This window comes from Podarcis melisellensis (assembly GCF_964234715.1).
Source record: "Podarcis melisellensis genome assembly, chromosome: 9".
Lineage (NCBI taxonomy): Eukaryota > Metazoa > Chordata > Lepidosauria > Squamata > Lacertidae > Podarcis > Podarcis melisellensis.
Window position 1 is genome coordinate 40,952,576 of NC_138541.1, and position 16,297 is coordinate 40,968,872.

General features: G+C 40.8%; 1 protein-coding gene across 6 annotated transcripts in view; it reads left to right on the forward strand.

Annotated features, from left to right (window-relative positions):
• GRIA2 (glutamate ionotropic receptor AMPA type subunit 2) overlaps nt 1-16,297 on the forward strand; it is a 74,454-nt gene that overhangs the window by 49,782 nt on the left and 8,375 nt on the right. For all 6 annotated transcript variants that reach the window (XR_014172020.1, XM_081926331.1, XM_081926334.1 and 3 more), the window contains exons 7-12: nt 6,979-7,146; nt 7,384-7,488; nt 8,430-8,540; nt 9,598-9,804; nt 10,273-10,643; nt 14,472-14,670. Coding sequence is in view for 5 of the 6 variants with exons in the window: in XM_081926331.1 (XP_081782457.1) it covers nt 6,979-7,146; nt 7,384-7,488; nt 8,430-8,540; nt 9,598-9,804; nt 10,273-10,643; nt 14,472-14,670 (1,161 nt within the window). In the remaining variant the exon portion in view is untranslated. The remainder of the gene's footprint in view (nt 1-6,978; nt 7,147-7,383; nt 7,489-8,429; nt 8,541-9,597; nt 9,805-10,272; nt 10,644-14,471; nt 14,671-16,297) is intronic.

Sequence of the window (16,297 nt, forward strand, 5' to 3'; positions counted from 1 at the left end):
CGAAAACACTATCCAACCATCTCATCCTCTGTCGCCCCCTTCTCCTTGTGCCCTCCATCTTTCCCAACATCAGGGTCTTCTCCAGGGAGTCTTCTCTTCTCATGAGGTGGCCAAAGTACTGGAGCCTCAGCTTCACAATCTGTCCTTCCAGTGAGCACTCAGGGTTGATTTCCTTCAGTATGGAGAGGTTTGATCTTCTTGCAGTCCATGGGACTCTCAAGAGTCTCCTCCAGCACCATAATTCAAAAGCATCAATTCTTCGGCGATCAGCCTTCTTTATGGTCCAGCTCTCACTTCCATACATCACTACTGGGAAAACCATAGCTTTAACTATACGAACCTTTGTTGGCAAGGTGATGTCTCTACTTCTCAAGATGCTGTCTAGGCCTGTCATTGCCCTTCTCCCAAGAAGCAGGCGTCTTTTAATTTCGTGGCTGCTGTCACCATCTGCAGTGATCCTTGAGCCCAAGAAAGTAAAATCTCTCACTACCTCCATTTCTTCCCCTTCTATTTGCCAGGAGGTGATGGGCCCAGTGGCCATGATCTTCGTTTTTTTGATGTTGAGCTTCAGACCATATTTTGCGCTCTCCTCTTTCACCCTCATTAAAAGGTTCTTTAATTCCTCCTCACTTTCTGCCATCAAGGTTGTGTCATCTGCATATCTGAGGTTGTTGATATTTCTTCCGGCAATCTTAATTCCGGCTAGGGATTCATCCAGCCCAGCCTTTCGCATGATGAATTCTGCATATAAGTTAAATAAGCAGGGAGACAAAATACAGCCTTGTCGTACTCCTTTCCCAATTTTGAACCAATTAGTTGTTCCATATCCAGTTCTAACTGTAGCTTCTTGTCCCACATAGAGATTTCTCAGGAGACAGATGAGGTGATCTGGCACTCCCATTTCTTTAAGAACTTGCCATAGTTTGCCGTGGTCGACACAGTCAAAGGCTTTTGCATAGTCAATGAAGCAGAAGTAGATGTCTTTCTGGAACTCTCTAGCTTTCTCCATAATCCAGCGCATGTTTGCAATTTGGTCTCTGGTTCCTCTGCCTCTTCTAAATCCAGCTTGCACTTCTGGGAGTTCTCGGTCCACATACTGCTTGAGCCTTCCTTGTAGAATTTTAAGCATAACCTTGCTAGCGTGTGAAATGAGTGCAATTGTGCGGTAGTTGGAGCATTCTTTGGCACTGCCCTTCTTTGGGATTGGGGTGTAGACTGATCTTCTCCAATCTTCTGGCCACTGCTGAGTTTTCCAAACTTGCTGGCATATTGAGTGTAGCACCTTAACAGCATCATCTTTTAAAATTTTAAATAGTTCAGCTGGAATACCGTCACTTCCACTGGCCTTGTTATTTGCAGTGCTTTCTAAAGCCCATTTGACTTCACTCTCCAGGATGTCTGGCTCAAGGTCAGCAACCACACTACCTGGGGTATACGGGACATCCATTTCTTTCTGGTATAATTCCTCTGTGTATTCTTGCCACCTCTTCTTGATGTCTTCTGCTTCTGTTAGGTCCTTTCCACTTTTGTCCTTTATTATGGAAATCTTTGTACGAAATGTTCCTTTCATATCTCCAATTTTCTTGAACAGATCTCTGGTTCTTCCCATTCTATTGCTTTCCTCTATTTCTTTGCATTGCTCGTTTAAGAAGGTCTTCTTGTCTCTCCTTGCTATTCTTTGGAAATCTGCATTCAATTTCCTGTATCTTTCACCATCTCCCTCGAATTTTGCTTGCCTTCTCTCCCCCGCTATTTGTAAGGCCTCATTGGACAGCCACTTTGCTTTCTTGCATTTCCTTTTCATTGGGATGGTTTTCGTTGCTGCCTCCTGTATAATGTTACGAGCCTCCATCCATAGTTCTTCAGGCACTCTGTCCGCCAAATCTAAATCCTTAAACCTGTTCCTCACTTCCACTGTGTATTCATAAGGGATTTGACTTAGATTGTATCTTACCGGCCCAGTGGTTTTTCCTACTTTCTTCAGTTTAAGCTTGAATTTTGCTATAAGAAGCTGATGATCTGAGCCACAGTCAGCTCCAGGTCTTGTTTTTGCTGACTGTATAGAGCTTCTCCATCTTTGGCTGCAGAGAATATAATCAATCTGATTTCGATGCTGCCCATCTGGTGATGTCCATGTGTAGAGTCGTCTCTTGTGTTGTTGGAAAAGCGTGTTTGTGATGACCAGCTTGTTCTCTTGACAGAACTCTATTAGCCTTTGCCCTGCTTCGTTTTGATCTCCAAGGCCAAACTTGCCAGTTGTTCCTTTTATCTCTTGACTCCCTACTTTAGCATTCCAATCCCCTATGATGAGAAGAACATCCTTCTTTGGTGTCACTTCTATAAGGTGTTGTAAGTCTTCATAGAATTGGTCAATTTCAGTTTCTTCAGCACCAGTAGTTGGTGCATAAACTTGGATTACTGTGATGTTAAAAGGTCTGCCTTGGATTCGTATCGAGATCATTCTATCATTTATGAGATTGCATCCCAGTACAGCCTTCGCCACTCTTTTGTTGACTATGAGGGCCACTCCATTTCTTTTACAGGTTTCTTGCCCACAGTAGTAGATATGATGGTCATCCGAACTGAGTTCACCCATTCCCGTCCATTTTAGTTCACTGATGCCCAGGATGTCAATATTTATTCTTGCCATCTCATTTTTGACCACCTCCAACTTACCCAGGTTCATGGTTCTTACATTCCAGGTTCCTATGCAATATTTTTCTTTACAGCATTGGACTTTCCTTTCGCTTCCAGGCATATCCGCAACTGAGCGTCCTTTCGGCTTTGGCCCAGCCGCTTCATCAGCTCTGGATCTACTTGTACTTGCCCTCCGCTCTTCCCCAGTAGCATGTTGGACGCCTTCCGACCTGAGGGGCTCATCTTCCAGTGTCATAACTTTTATATGCCTGTTGTCTTTGTCCATGGAGTTTTCTTGGCAGGGATACTGGAGTGGCTTGCCGGTTCCTCCTCCAGGTGGATCACGTTTGGTCAAAACTCTCCACTATGACCTGTTCATCTTGGGTGCCCTGCTCGGCATAGTTCATAGCTTCTCTGAGTTCTTCAAGCCCCTTCGCCACGGCAAGGCAGTGATCCATGAAGGGGTGTATGATCTTAAACTCCTTAATTAATTATTTTCTCTTCTGGAACAATTTGAACTCAACCTCCCCACTGCTGTTTGTTTTGTTTTGGGTTGTGAAACTGACTATGTTAATAGAGCAGGGCAAGGCGGGCAGGGAGGATTTCTCCTGATCAGGCATAGGACTTACACAGCCTGATCAGACACATGTTCCCTAAGTGGTAAAGCTGCCTTGGCCCATCCCATGGTCTTATTTCTCTTCCCTCTTTGGTGCTTGCAGCAGAGCCTGGAAATGACTGCAGTAGCAAATACCCTCCCTTCCACGCCTGTCCAGGACTGGGCAGACATTGGCACCTGTGGGAGGGGGGAGCCAGTCAATCTCTTCCATATCCTCCCCTGGGCTGTATTACATTCCCCCTGTGTCCACCCCACACACCCCTGAAGTGATGCTCTATCCCTCCTTGCCCCAAGCAGGGGCTGTAATTTCTAATGCCTTTCATTTATATGCTCCTTATTAGATGCATGCTCATACTTAGCTTGAAGCAAATGCTAGTGCAAATCCGTTTTGAGCATGTGGTCCTCCAGGCCTCTCTATGTGGCCCTTGGGACTTTCTACAGACCACACCAGTCCTTCTCCTTGATTGCTTTTGCCTGGCTGGAATGGGTCTGTGAACTGTGAACACATCTCTTGCTTCCCTGGATGGAGGGGGTGTGTGGTTTGTGTGTGTATAGAAACTTTGGGCTTTTGCATAGCTGGAATGTAACCAGCCAGAATGTAGTTCAATGATAAGAGTCCTATCCATTCTATAATGTTCTGCCATTGAGCTATGATGTGCATGAAATGATTTGGGAGAAGTGGGTTATGTGTTTAAAGTGTGACCTTTCTCCTTCTTCTTTTCAAAAACACAATTTAAAGCCACAAGCTTTGACAGCAGCTTAGGAGTTGTGGTGGCATCACCACACCTACGACTACTTCTGCTGTTGCATCACAGAGCACCTGTGGGAAGGACATGAGCTGCAACTACTTGGCAAGAAGCCTAGAAACAGCTCAATTCTATTAAAATACACAGATGAACCAGTATGTTGAACCTTAGTTCAAGGAACTGGGCAAGAGCATCTTCTACTTTTGCAGCTCTGCTAATATCCTATTTCCATGCAGATGCATATAGGGTTTTGAGAAAATGGGATAAAACACTATGAGATCTACTTGGGCAATTAGGAAATGATAGGAAAGAGCAACCACGGAATAAATCTAGAGCCTTGTGCTACACTTTTTAATACTGACACTTTGTTCTTGAATCATTAATCAGTGTATACAGGGATGAAAATATTACATCCATATACTTAACTTTGTATAAAGGTCACAGGCCTGGAAAATAAACCACCCTACTGTTTTGTAATTAATACTAGCTAGGAATACGCGTCATAAACCATTTTATATTTGCCTCAAGACTGCAGTTATTTCAGGGCGCATATAAGTGATTACAGTAGCAGCAGGAGAAATTGCTTATCTCAGCGGTGTGCTCTAGCATAATTTAGTTACTGACTAGTCTCCGAGCAAGCAACGCTAAATCATTCCAGCAAAAGATTAAATTTGGAAAATTTTGATCTATACTGTACTCCATACATGATCAATGAATACATGATCAAGAGAGAAGGGCAGATGGCAGCCGTAAATGCTTCTGGGCACACAAACACCCCATTGCTTTATAGTGTGTCAGCTTTGCTTTTCTGGAGAGAAAAGAAAGTTGTTCAAAGTAGATAGTCCATCCCTCTGTGGGGGTGTCTAAGATAGATACTCAAGTGGGGAATGTTTTTCACCATGGGAGCGACTCCTGAAATGTATCATCTCATCCATAGGAGTCTTCTGCCCCACGTCCTTTCTGTTTAAGGTGAAAGGATAAACAGGTGTCCACCATTCATGCTACTGCTGGATTCCAATGCTAGCAGAAGATGATGCAGTGGCAGGAGCCTGGTAGGCTGAAAATGACAAGGAACAAGATTATACAAGGAAAAGGCATTTGCTGGCATGATGCCTGAAACAGGAGCTTAAGATCAAGTGCCATAATAAAACCTTGCCATAGCTTTTCGGGGTTTTTTGTGCAAACTGATGAAGCAAACGCCCTGTACATGTTCCCAGTAGTATTTACTGTTGGCTGTTTGTATTACAACTAGATTTTTTACAGTTAATCTTCAAACTGCACTAAAGGTTGGCATCTCGTTATTGGCCCTGAAACACAAACTCCTCTCCAAGTACTAAATGCAGGCTTTACAAAACTCTTGAAAATTCTCTCCTGGGAGCCTTTAAGTAGGGAAAGTGAACTTGTATATTCTGATATAATAAAAACTATAGGAAGGCCAGTTTCACTAAATCATTGTCTTATTAGGCACGCTGTAAGTGTGGCAAAACATTTCTGTTCTTACAAGAAAAAATATCCAAATGATGACAGACTCTTTAAATCTTTACGAGGTGCAGAAAATTGAAGTATCTGTGTGAACAAGATTTTCGTGCTTCCAGCTGTTGAACAACCACTGCAAGATTCTAAAGATTTATTTTCAAATCCTAACTTTCTACAGATTATGATTAGGAACACTGGGCTTTACATTATACTTTACATTATGCTGAGTCTATCCTCTTAGCTCAGTGGTTCTCAAGCTTGGGTCCCCAGATGTTTTTGGCCTACAACTCCCATGATCCCTAGCTCACAGGACCAGTGGTCAGGGATGATGGGAGTTGTAGGCCAAAAACATCTGGGGACCCAAGGTTGAAAAAGGCTGTAGACTTAGCTCAACATCAGGGGTTGCCAATGTGGCGCTCTCCAGATGTTGTGGACTCCATCTCCCATCATCCCATCATCCCTGATGCTGGCTGAGGCTGATGAGAGTTCACCATGCCTAGGACTGGACTACCAAGTCCTCTCCTTTGATACCAAAGCTGGAGGGTGGATAAAGCTTGTTGCAGTCATGTTGCACAGTGCCTAGCTACTGTTGACTCTAGGACCCAGGGACTTTCTGGTGTGATTTTCTCAGGGAGCTGCTGGCAGCTGCTGCTCCCCTTGTTGTTGCTCATGGGGTTGGATTAGGTAGGACTGAGTGCTGAACTGTCAACCTCATCACCACTAGGAGAACTCTCAACCTTAAGGGCTGGCAATGAAAGATAGTGTATGGGAGCTGTTCTGCTTTGCTGTAGGGACCAACTTTTGCTCATCCCCACACATTTGCCAAGCACCAATGAGCAAGGCGAGCTTGATGATCATTCTGCTTTTCCCCAGCCTGCTCACCTCTGCCCAGGCTCAACACCACATATCCACGTATCTTCATATCTCCCTCTCCCCCATCTATCACCCAAGACAGTCTCAGCTACAGGATCCACAGAGTCCAAGATGGGCTGGATGTCTTGTGGTTGGGTCCTTCTTGCATCTTATTGACCGCTGTGAAAGCAGAATGCTGGACTAATGAGCCATTGGCATGATGCAGCAGGCTCTTCTTATGTTCTTAGGGTTACCCCAGATCTGAATATACCACCCCATTGTGTCCAACCGCTGTAATTTTGGCTACATGAGTGATGCTACTTGGAGAACTGAATCATAATTAGCATAAAGGATTAGCAATGAGGTGACCTCCAGGTGTTGATGGACTCTCTCAACAGCATGACCAATGACAGCATCTGGATGGCTGCAGGTTCTTCACCTTCAGCAGCTCCCTCAATGTTGGGTAATGATAAGAAATATGCACTGAACTAAATCAGTTGTATGCATTGTGGAAAAATATGATCTCAAAGGGTGTGGAAATGATCTTTACTTTCCTGCCTTCTCTTTTAATGGATGCAATCAGTTACAAATAAGTACTGAAGGCTAGTTTCCTTAACTTGTGCTTAATGAATTATATTTGCTCCTTTTCAGTACACATCAGCTCTGACCTATGATGCTGTCAAAGTGATGACTGAAGCTTTCCGTAACTTGCGTAAACAAAGGATTGAGATTACCAGAAGAGGAAATGCTGGAGACTGTCTTGCAAACCCAGCAGTGCCTTGGTCACATGGTGTAGAAATAGAAAGGGCACTGAAGCAGGTATTGTGGAATTCCTGTGTATTAAATGATCTCTGAATGTCTTCAACATTAAAAATAAAAATAAAGGAAGACCAGTCAACCTGTGAATTTAACACTTCTGTGGGGACTTCTCAGCAGTGCAGAAAATGACTATTATCTGTAGAACGGTCCTCAGCACAAATGAAAATTCAGTTGATATGAAATTATGTGGACAAATCAGTTTAACTTTACCATCCTTTCCATCCTTATTTCACATAGGTTCAGGTGGAAGGGCTATCAGGAAACATAAAGTTTGATCAGAATGGAAAGAGAATTAACTATACAATAAATGTCATGGAACTCAAAAGTACCGGTCCCCGGAAGGTAATTTTGGTCCTGCCTGCTTTTTGTTCTTTCCTGCTAAGTGGTATTTAAAAAAGGAGGTATCTTAATGCTGAACATACAGATGTAATGCAATTAAATGCCTATCTGTAGAGATATAAAAATGTTTTTTTAAAAAAAAAATGTAACAAAGATAATAATTTAAGGTAAATAGAGTCTTTCAGTATAGTTTATATTATTTTACTTTACATCTTTCATGTTTACACTTAAAAGTAAGAGGGAGTACTTGTGGTAAAATTTAGCTTTTAAAAAGATATTGAACTCTCTGGAAGGGGTAGAATTTTCTGAATTTTTTATCCTGAAATGTAACCAGGGTCTGGTTTGCATACCTCGGGAAGTCATAGAAAATTATTTTTTACTGCAAATGAGCAGCATGCTGGTTCACATGTCTCAGTCATATGCCCTTTGTTCTTTTCCTACTCTTCCTTGTCCAAAGCCAAGAGGACACAAACTGGAGCATTAAATGTGCACCTTTTTTGTGGTTTCCTTCTCTCCAAAGAGACCTCAATAAGAAACCAGCTTATTTTGTTTCTTTAGCGGTAGGGGACACCGTGGATGCTAGTTCACATGTAAACACAAAGCCAGCCCTCTGATTTGTTTCATCCCAGCTAGGGATAAGTAAGAGTGGAAAAGGAACAAAGCAGGCATGATTGAGCTGTATCTACCAGCATGCTGCATATTCATGTTAAATCATAGTGCATTTTAAACTATGACTTACCTTTAAACTATGAATCAATGTGAGCATGAGGAATTTCTTTTATGTTCAGGGGACTTCTGAATAAATAATAAAAACAGCTGTTATTAGTTCTTGATTACAGCTTTAGGCAGGAATTAGATATGTGAATGCAATTTATCAAAAATCATGCTTCTAAACAAAAATATGCATTTGTTTGCCCTGAATACAACCTGCAACTTTTTTTCAGATTGGATACTGGAGTGAAGTGGACAGAATGGTTGTGAATCCAATTGAATGTCCCTCTTGCAATGAATCCTCGGGATTAGAGAATAAGACTATTATTGTTACAACTATTTTGGTAATTAAACACGTTTTTTGTGAAATGGATAGTCTAAATTGCAACCTTATCATTCATTCTTGGTCTATATTAGAATAAGTCATGCCTAGCTGACTTTATTCCTGTGTATTTGTGAAAGGTTGAGGAACAAGAGAAAAGTGTTGGGTGCCATTTGCCTGTTCCTGCAGAATTGTTTGGAGGATTTTGAAACATGCCTTTGCTTTATTTATTTATTTATTTATTTATTTATTTATTTATTTATTTAAATAGCAGGATTTGTGGTGGATAAGGTTTTTTTTAAAAAAAATGAAACTAAACATTTCAAGGGAACCAATTTCAAGGAAGCATTATTCTGTTGTAGCAGGACTCTGTGCTTTGATTTTGTGCTAAAATTGTTACACGATAGAGGTTGTTAAGCTAGGAACAAATGCAAAGCTCTTTCTCCCTAGTCACTTTCAATCCACTAAGCAAAAGAATGTGACATTCTCCCTTATCACTTTAAAATAGCAAAATCATATATAGTCATATAGTAGAAATGCCAATGTTGTTTACTTAGTAAGCTAATCATTGTTCAGAGTTGTTCATTCAAGGCTTAACTGTTCTGGATCATTTTTAAAGGAACCAACAATTTGCCAACTTTTCATGGTGGTAAGATTTTTTTAAAAACAGCTATATTTATTTCAAGTTTTATATGATCAGTTGTGGGTCTGGTAGTAACAGAGGTGTGAAATACTATGGAATAAGCAGGAATGATCCAATGCAGCTCTCTTTTTTTAGAAGGCTAACTAAATAAAAAGTTTTAAAACTCTTTCTTTACTTGTCAACATACAGTTTATTAATGCCGATGAGAATTATGAATGCACCTTTGAAAACGCCTCTCTACCTGTAAGGCTTGCTGCAACTGTGAAGAAATGTTATTGTGATTATGGCTAAATAAACAATCCTGAATGTTTCAGGGAGGAAATACAGGTTTTTTTAAAATTGTTTTATTCAATGTACTTCCAACCCTGTACACAAAGAATAGATGACTAACATGGCATCCTTTTTTGATTAGCTAAAGCCAAGTTTCTCTGTACAGGAATCCCCCTATGTTATGAAGAAAAAAAATTTTGAATTGCTTGACGGAAATGATGCCTATGAGGGCTACTGTGTGGACTTAGCTGCAGAAATTGCCAAACACTGTGGGTTCAAGTACAAACTCACAATTGTTGGGGATCGCAAGTATGGGGCCAGGGATGCAGAAACAAAAATCTGGAATGGAATGGTTGGAGAACTTGTTTATGGGGTAAGAGACGTTTTTAACCATTGCAAGTAGCTATGCCTAATGGAGATCAGGTTAGCGCATGTTGGTATCACAGCTGTTTGCGTGGATCCAAGTGAGACTTAAATGGGCGTTTGAAAAGAGGTCAATATCTCTGCATTTCATCACCTTTTCCTCCAAACCAAAACTTCTGTGCACTCAAATGTCCTAAAAATTCAGGGGCTGTGGCCTGACAATGTTGTTTGGTGTGTGATTATAGAGAGGTATCATTTGCATGATAAAAGTGAAGCCACGTGGTACCGTGTATGTCAGGAGGTAGACTATTGTAGGCAGATTGCTTAGTAGTTTATTCCTCAGTAGGATGCTAGAATTGAAATTAGTATTACCCATGTCCCTGCTGTTGCATTCTTCATCTGCGATGCACAAAAGCAATAAAGCCATTCCCTTGTTAAATATTGAATAAGTTATTATTTTGTTTTGCTTCCATTACAGAAAGCCGATATTGCAATTGCTCCATTAACTATAACGTTGGTGAGAGAAGAAGTGATTGACTTCTCAAAGCCCTTTATGAGCCTTGGTATATCCATAATGATCAAGAAGCCTCAGAAGTCCAAGCCAGGAGTGTTTTCCTTTCTTGATCCCTTAGCTTATGAGATCTGGATGTGCATAGTTTTTGCCTACATTGGGGTCAGTGTTGTTTTATTCCTGGTCAGCAGATTTAGCCCATACGAGTGGCACACTGAGGAGTTTGAAGATGGAAGACCATCGCAAAGTAACGAATCAACTAATGAATTTGGGATATTTAATAGTCTCTGGTTTTCCTTGGGTGCCTTTATGCAGCAAGGATGCGATATTTCGCCAAGGTTGGTTACACACCCATTTCAGCTTTGTGCATTTTGGGTCTCACTCCGGAAGTTCATGGTGCATATAGATTCAATCTCAAGAAATGCCAGCTGTTGACATGTTTTTCAAAATCATCCACAGCCCTTTAGATGGAAACAACTTCTCCCGATGCAGGCCAGTGGGCTGTTCAATTGGTTTCCTCTGAGCATCGGTCCTGCCTTGCCCTAGTGGACTTATATGCACCATGCAGAGGCCATAAAATGCACGAGGTCCCCCTCATTCCATGCCTTCTTGGAGGGGTACCGTGTTTTTGCTGCATATTCCCATTCACAGCCAACGGTGCATTGATTTCACAGATGCTGTGATGGGAAAACGGGTAACACACAGTTAATGAGCTGTGGAAGGAATGCTTCCCCCTCCACAAGCCATTTTGCACAGCATTCTGCCTATTGCTTAAACTCCCCATCTCCTTTCAGGAAAATCACTGGAATAGAAAATAGAAAGGTATTCTGATAACTCAATAGTCATGTGAACCAGGTACAACAAACTTGGCAAGAGTGTGTAGTTAGGTTATCCTGGAGAGAGAGAGAAAATCCGGGGTGATTTGTTTTGTTTTGTTTTCATTTTTAGAAACTTAGATTCTGGTCTTGGTATTTGGTTTTAAGCCACGAGTAACTGCAGCTCAAATTATAATTTATTATGCCCATGCTTTTTTTACATGTTTCTTTTGTAGTGTTATTAGCTATTCCATTACCCTTCTGCAGCCTAAGCTCAACAGCTCTGTTGGGCACCTGTTGATGCATCATGTTGAGTATGTGAACTGTATCAAAGCTGAAATTCATTTAGCACTTGGCCTAGAGGGTGGCAAGTTTGGGCATTGGCTAGGGTTCAACAGAGGACCCAACCATCATAGCAGTGCTACCATTTTCATTTTTTTATAGTGTATTTCAAAAAAGATCAGAAATAAAATTCTCAGTTGCATGGCCCCCTCACATCTTCCAGGTTAGCACCCCGCTTGATCACAGACTTCTAAAATCTGGGGCCAGTACTGAATTCATTCAAGGAAATGGAAGTAAGAATGCATTGTTTAGCAAGCAACTTACTGGTGTCTGATATTTAGGACATCTTAGTATATCTGTGGTAGAGGAATCTGGCTTTCTCCCTTTCAGTATCCATATTTGAAAAAGTGAATTTTAGAAAATGTTATAAATAATCCAACTTTTAACACAGGTTTTGCTTATTTAGAAAACTAGACCAGGAGTTAAACCAGTATCTATTAATAGATACTCTAAATCCTAACTGAAAAGCAAAGTAAAATTTCATTAATATTAATGCCTGACGAAGTAGACACTGAAAGGTTTGGGAAGATCGTGAAATGAGAGATCAGCTGCAAAACAATTTGCAGTATATGCCACCTTGAAGCTAAATATGCAGGTTAGAGCATAGGTCTAATTAATATGATAAAACAGATCTAGCCAAGTCAAAAATTTAAAACTTCGCATTTATATAGCATGTTGTCTTACTGTAATGCACACAACAACCATGTAAGGCCAGCCAATATTTGTTATACTCAAATTACAGATGGGGAGAGAGGCTGAAAGAGAGAGAGCCTTGCCTAAAGCCAACAAGTGAGTTCATGGCATAAATTTTTTAAGGGGATTTTTTAAATGATTCAGAACACAGTCTCTTAGCAATTATGTTACAGTAGCTCTCTATATTCAAATTTATGACTGACCTAGACAAGACAGAACATTGCCTTCAGGGGAGAGGCGTGCTAGCATCCATTTCTGGTTGTTAAAACAAGCATATTACGAGTTTGCTGACTCCAATGTGCTTGAGTGGCAATAAAATGAACATTATAATTTTAAGTAGTCCCAAAGGGTGTCAGTCAAAGAATTAAGAACTATGCATGTAAAAATATTTCCTTTTTTATTTTCTGAAAAGTGATATAAGTACACCAGGAAAGGAAAAGGTTGTTATGCTCACTTGAATGCTACTGAAAAGCTCTCTCTCTCATGTCAGTGCTCCAAGCTGAAGCAGTAACATCTAAAAGCTTCTTAGGATGCAATCCTGTGCCCGTGGAGCCACAGTGAATTCAGTGCGCCCCCGACTTGGCATGCTGATGTTTGTGCTGGCAATGCACAAGATGCTGGCCTGAGGATCCAGCACACATTATGGCAGATATGAATGGCAAAGATCTTCTGCTTAGAGCGTTGTTTGTAAGAAAGAGCTTCCAACTGGCAGCCACATGGGATTGCAAGAAATTTGGCCACATTCCCGATTTTTGCCAAATCATTTCTATGGGAGCCTCGTAGTAGGGCTTTCCCCTCTGCAGGATACATGCATGCATAAATCATTTTATTTGTATGTTGTCTTTCCATAGTTAACAGGGGTCAGCAAACCTTTTCAGCAGGGGGCCAGTCCACTGTCCCTCAGACCTTGTGGGGGGCCAGACTATATTTTGAAAACAAAAATGAACAAATTCCTGTGCCCCACAAATAACCCAGAGATGCATTTTAAATAAAAGCACACATTCTACTCATGTAAAAACACACTGGTTCTCGGACAGTCTGCAGGCCAGATTTAGAAGGCAGCTGGGCTGGATCCGGCCCCCGGGCCTTTGTTTGCCCATCCATAGTTAAAACCATGCTCAAGGCAGCTTACAACATGGGGAAAAAATGCATAATTACAAACGTAACAAAAGTAGTCATAAACAGTAAGTGAAACATCAAAAAGTACACAACCAAATTGAACAATTTCCTTACAAATCATAACAAAAGATTAATAACAGCAACATCTCCGCCTGCTCACCCCCCCCCCAAAAAAAAAACCCCTAAACAAAACTCCTGGCCCCAGAATGAAACATTCATATTAATCAGAAAATGCAAGACTTCCAAAGAAAGTTTTACACATTTTTAAAGTGGTGTCACAATAGGCCATGTTGCTAGCAGCTCTTCCGAAACATTTAGAAAGGTGAATCAAGGGTTGTTCTGTTGCTTATATATTGTCTTGTATTTCTGTAAGGACTTAGATTATTATTTTGATTGTCAGTTGTTCATGTACATTTTATTTTTGAGCAATTCACATAAGTATGAATGCAGTGCATGGCAGTAATTGTTTGAAAGCCTAAATGTGAATGGTGTGGTCCCCAAATTAGGCTTCCCAGTCCAACAATTATCTTGCTTCTTGTGGTATATGTTTGATTGTTCAATTGCATCTGCCCTCCGTGCTAGGATTTTCAAAGGAGTGCAATGGAGAACTTATGGGACTTTGTACCAAGGACATTCCTTCTTATTTTATTCAGTCAAAATATAGGTTATACCACTGAATCCATTACAGCTGAAACTGTTGATTTTTACATAGTAGACATGATCTGGTGGAAATGGGGAAACATAGACCCAAAAGCCTATAATTGATCTTGCCTGACTTTCTTGTATATGTGCTTGAGCCGTCACAAAAGATTCACCTGAGTTATCACGAAAACCTTACTTTTTAAAATATGGCTATAATGTTATCTAAGCAGCTTTCTTTTCCAGGGTCCTCTGACCAGTGAAGGACTGATGAGCTAGTACTTTGCTTCCGTACATTGTCTCAAGACGGAGTCCTGAATTTAGTGACACCACTTGAGCTGAGTAAAATTATCCTAGCAAAACTATAGTATGTTTTTAATTTCCCATTTCAGTAGCATGTATTGAAACTGAGAGGAGAGAAAAAACACACTGAAAGTAGCAAGGAAAAACCAACATTTCCCTGCGTTACACAATGCAGCATATACATAAACCTGGTGACTTGTATTCCTTTCAGGACATTCATTTCATTTTACAAATCCATTTCATACTTGTTATTAGATCCCTGTCTGGGCGCATTGTTGGAGGTGTGTGGTGGTTCTTTACCCTGATCATAATCTCATCCTACACGGCTAACCTAGCTGCCTTCCTGACGGTAGAGAGGATGGTATCTCCCATTGAGAGTGCCGAGGATTTGTCTAAACAATCAGAAATCGCTTATGGGACATTAGATTCCGGCTCAACAAAAGAATTCTTTAGGGTAAGAGTCTTCTTTTGGTCTGAAATATTAAAGGTTTCCCCCCTCCTTCTCTGCGTTTTTCTGAAATTAAGTAATAAATAAGATCCATTCTTGGTGTTGTGATTTAATAATTCAATGCATGTTCTAAATGAGTGCCAACTAGTAATTTGGGTGCCAAATGTAACTCCCTGCAGAGCTGAAATAAAGAGGACAGCTCACTTGCATTTAATATAAGCCATGACTTCCTTGGATATAGCGGCTTAGTCATGCTGGCCACATGACCCGGAAGCTGTATGCCAGCTCCCTTGGCCAATAAAGCAAGATGAGTACCGCAACCCTAGAGTCGTCCGCGACTGGACCTAATGGTCAGGGGTACCTTTACCTTTACCTAACAGGTGTGGAAAGTATGAAGGAGAAATTGTACGTCTCCATCATGTTATGTGGGTTTCAACAACAATGGCAGCAGAAGGAAATGTGTATGTAGGTTTCAGATCTGTAAGATTTGCATTTTGTTTAGAATCTGTTGTTGTTTGAAAGTAATAAATAAATGCAATAGCTAAAGTCTAGCTTTAAAATATCTCAGAAATATCTAATGTATGCATACATACATACAGTGGTACCTCAGGTAAGTACTTAATTCGTTCCAGAGGTCTGTTCTTAACCTGAAACTGTTCTTAACCTGAAGCACCACTTTAGCTAATGGGGCCTCCCACTGCTGCCGCGCTGCCAGAGCACAATTTCTGTTCTCATCCTGAAGCAAAGTTCTTAACCCGAGGTACTATTTCTGGGTTAGCAGAGTCTGTAACCTGAAGCGTATGTAACCTGAAGCGTATGTAACCCGAGGTACCACTGTACTCTTACTTTACACAGTTTGCAACATTGATGCATGGTTTGTTTGTTTTTAATCACACTGATGGGTATTAGGAGACTTTGGGACCATCATCGAGTTCAGACTTCAAACCTGCTTCATGGCTGAAGTTCTACTGCATGCGATCGCAACTCAAATTTTAGTACAGTTTTGAGTTATTTCTGTAAATGACATGCTAATTATAGAATCTCATTTTGAGAATAATAGATCGTAGTAAGACAAAATGGGAACGTTATCTGATGGCCAACTAGATATGTAGATTGCTAATTAATTTGACAAATCCTTCATAATTGAAATTCTTAATTGAGTGTCTCTAGGAAAGAGCACTCTTTAATGAAAACAGCATAATGAATATAAATGGAGCACACTGCTAAAACAGATTGATTTATGGTCTTTGCAGCCCCAAAGCTAGAAGGCTGTAATAGAAGTGGGATGGGATATACCCTTGGTTACTGTCCGGAAGCTTTGTCTGGTGTGAATGTGGGGAACCACAGAGGAAATTACTGGCAACGTATTACTTCGTTGTTTGATGCTTCACAATCTATCCAGTTGTCAGTGCAATTATTTCAATTCATAAACTGCCTATTCTCCTGTGCTTTACTGTAAATTCTGATACACAGGGGAGCTCCTTCTAGAAGCCATAGTTTGCAGGGAAATTCCAATGATCACTTGTGTAAGATTTTGCCATGGGCATGTTACTAATTACTGACTCAGTACTACAAGATGCAGTGATGGCCACCAACTTGGTTGAAGTTAAAAGGGTTTAGGCAAATTCATAGA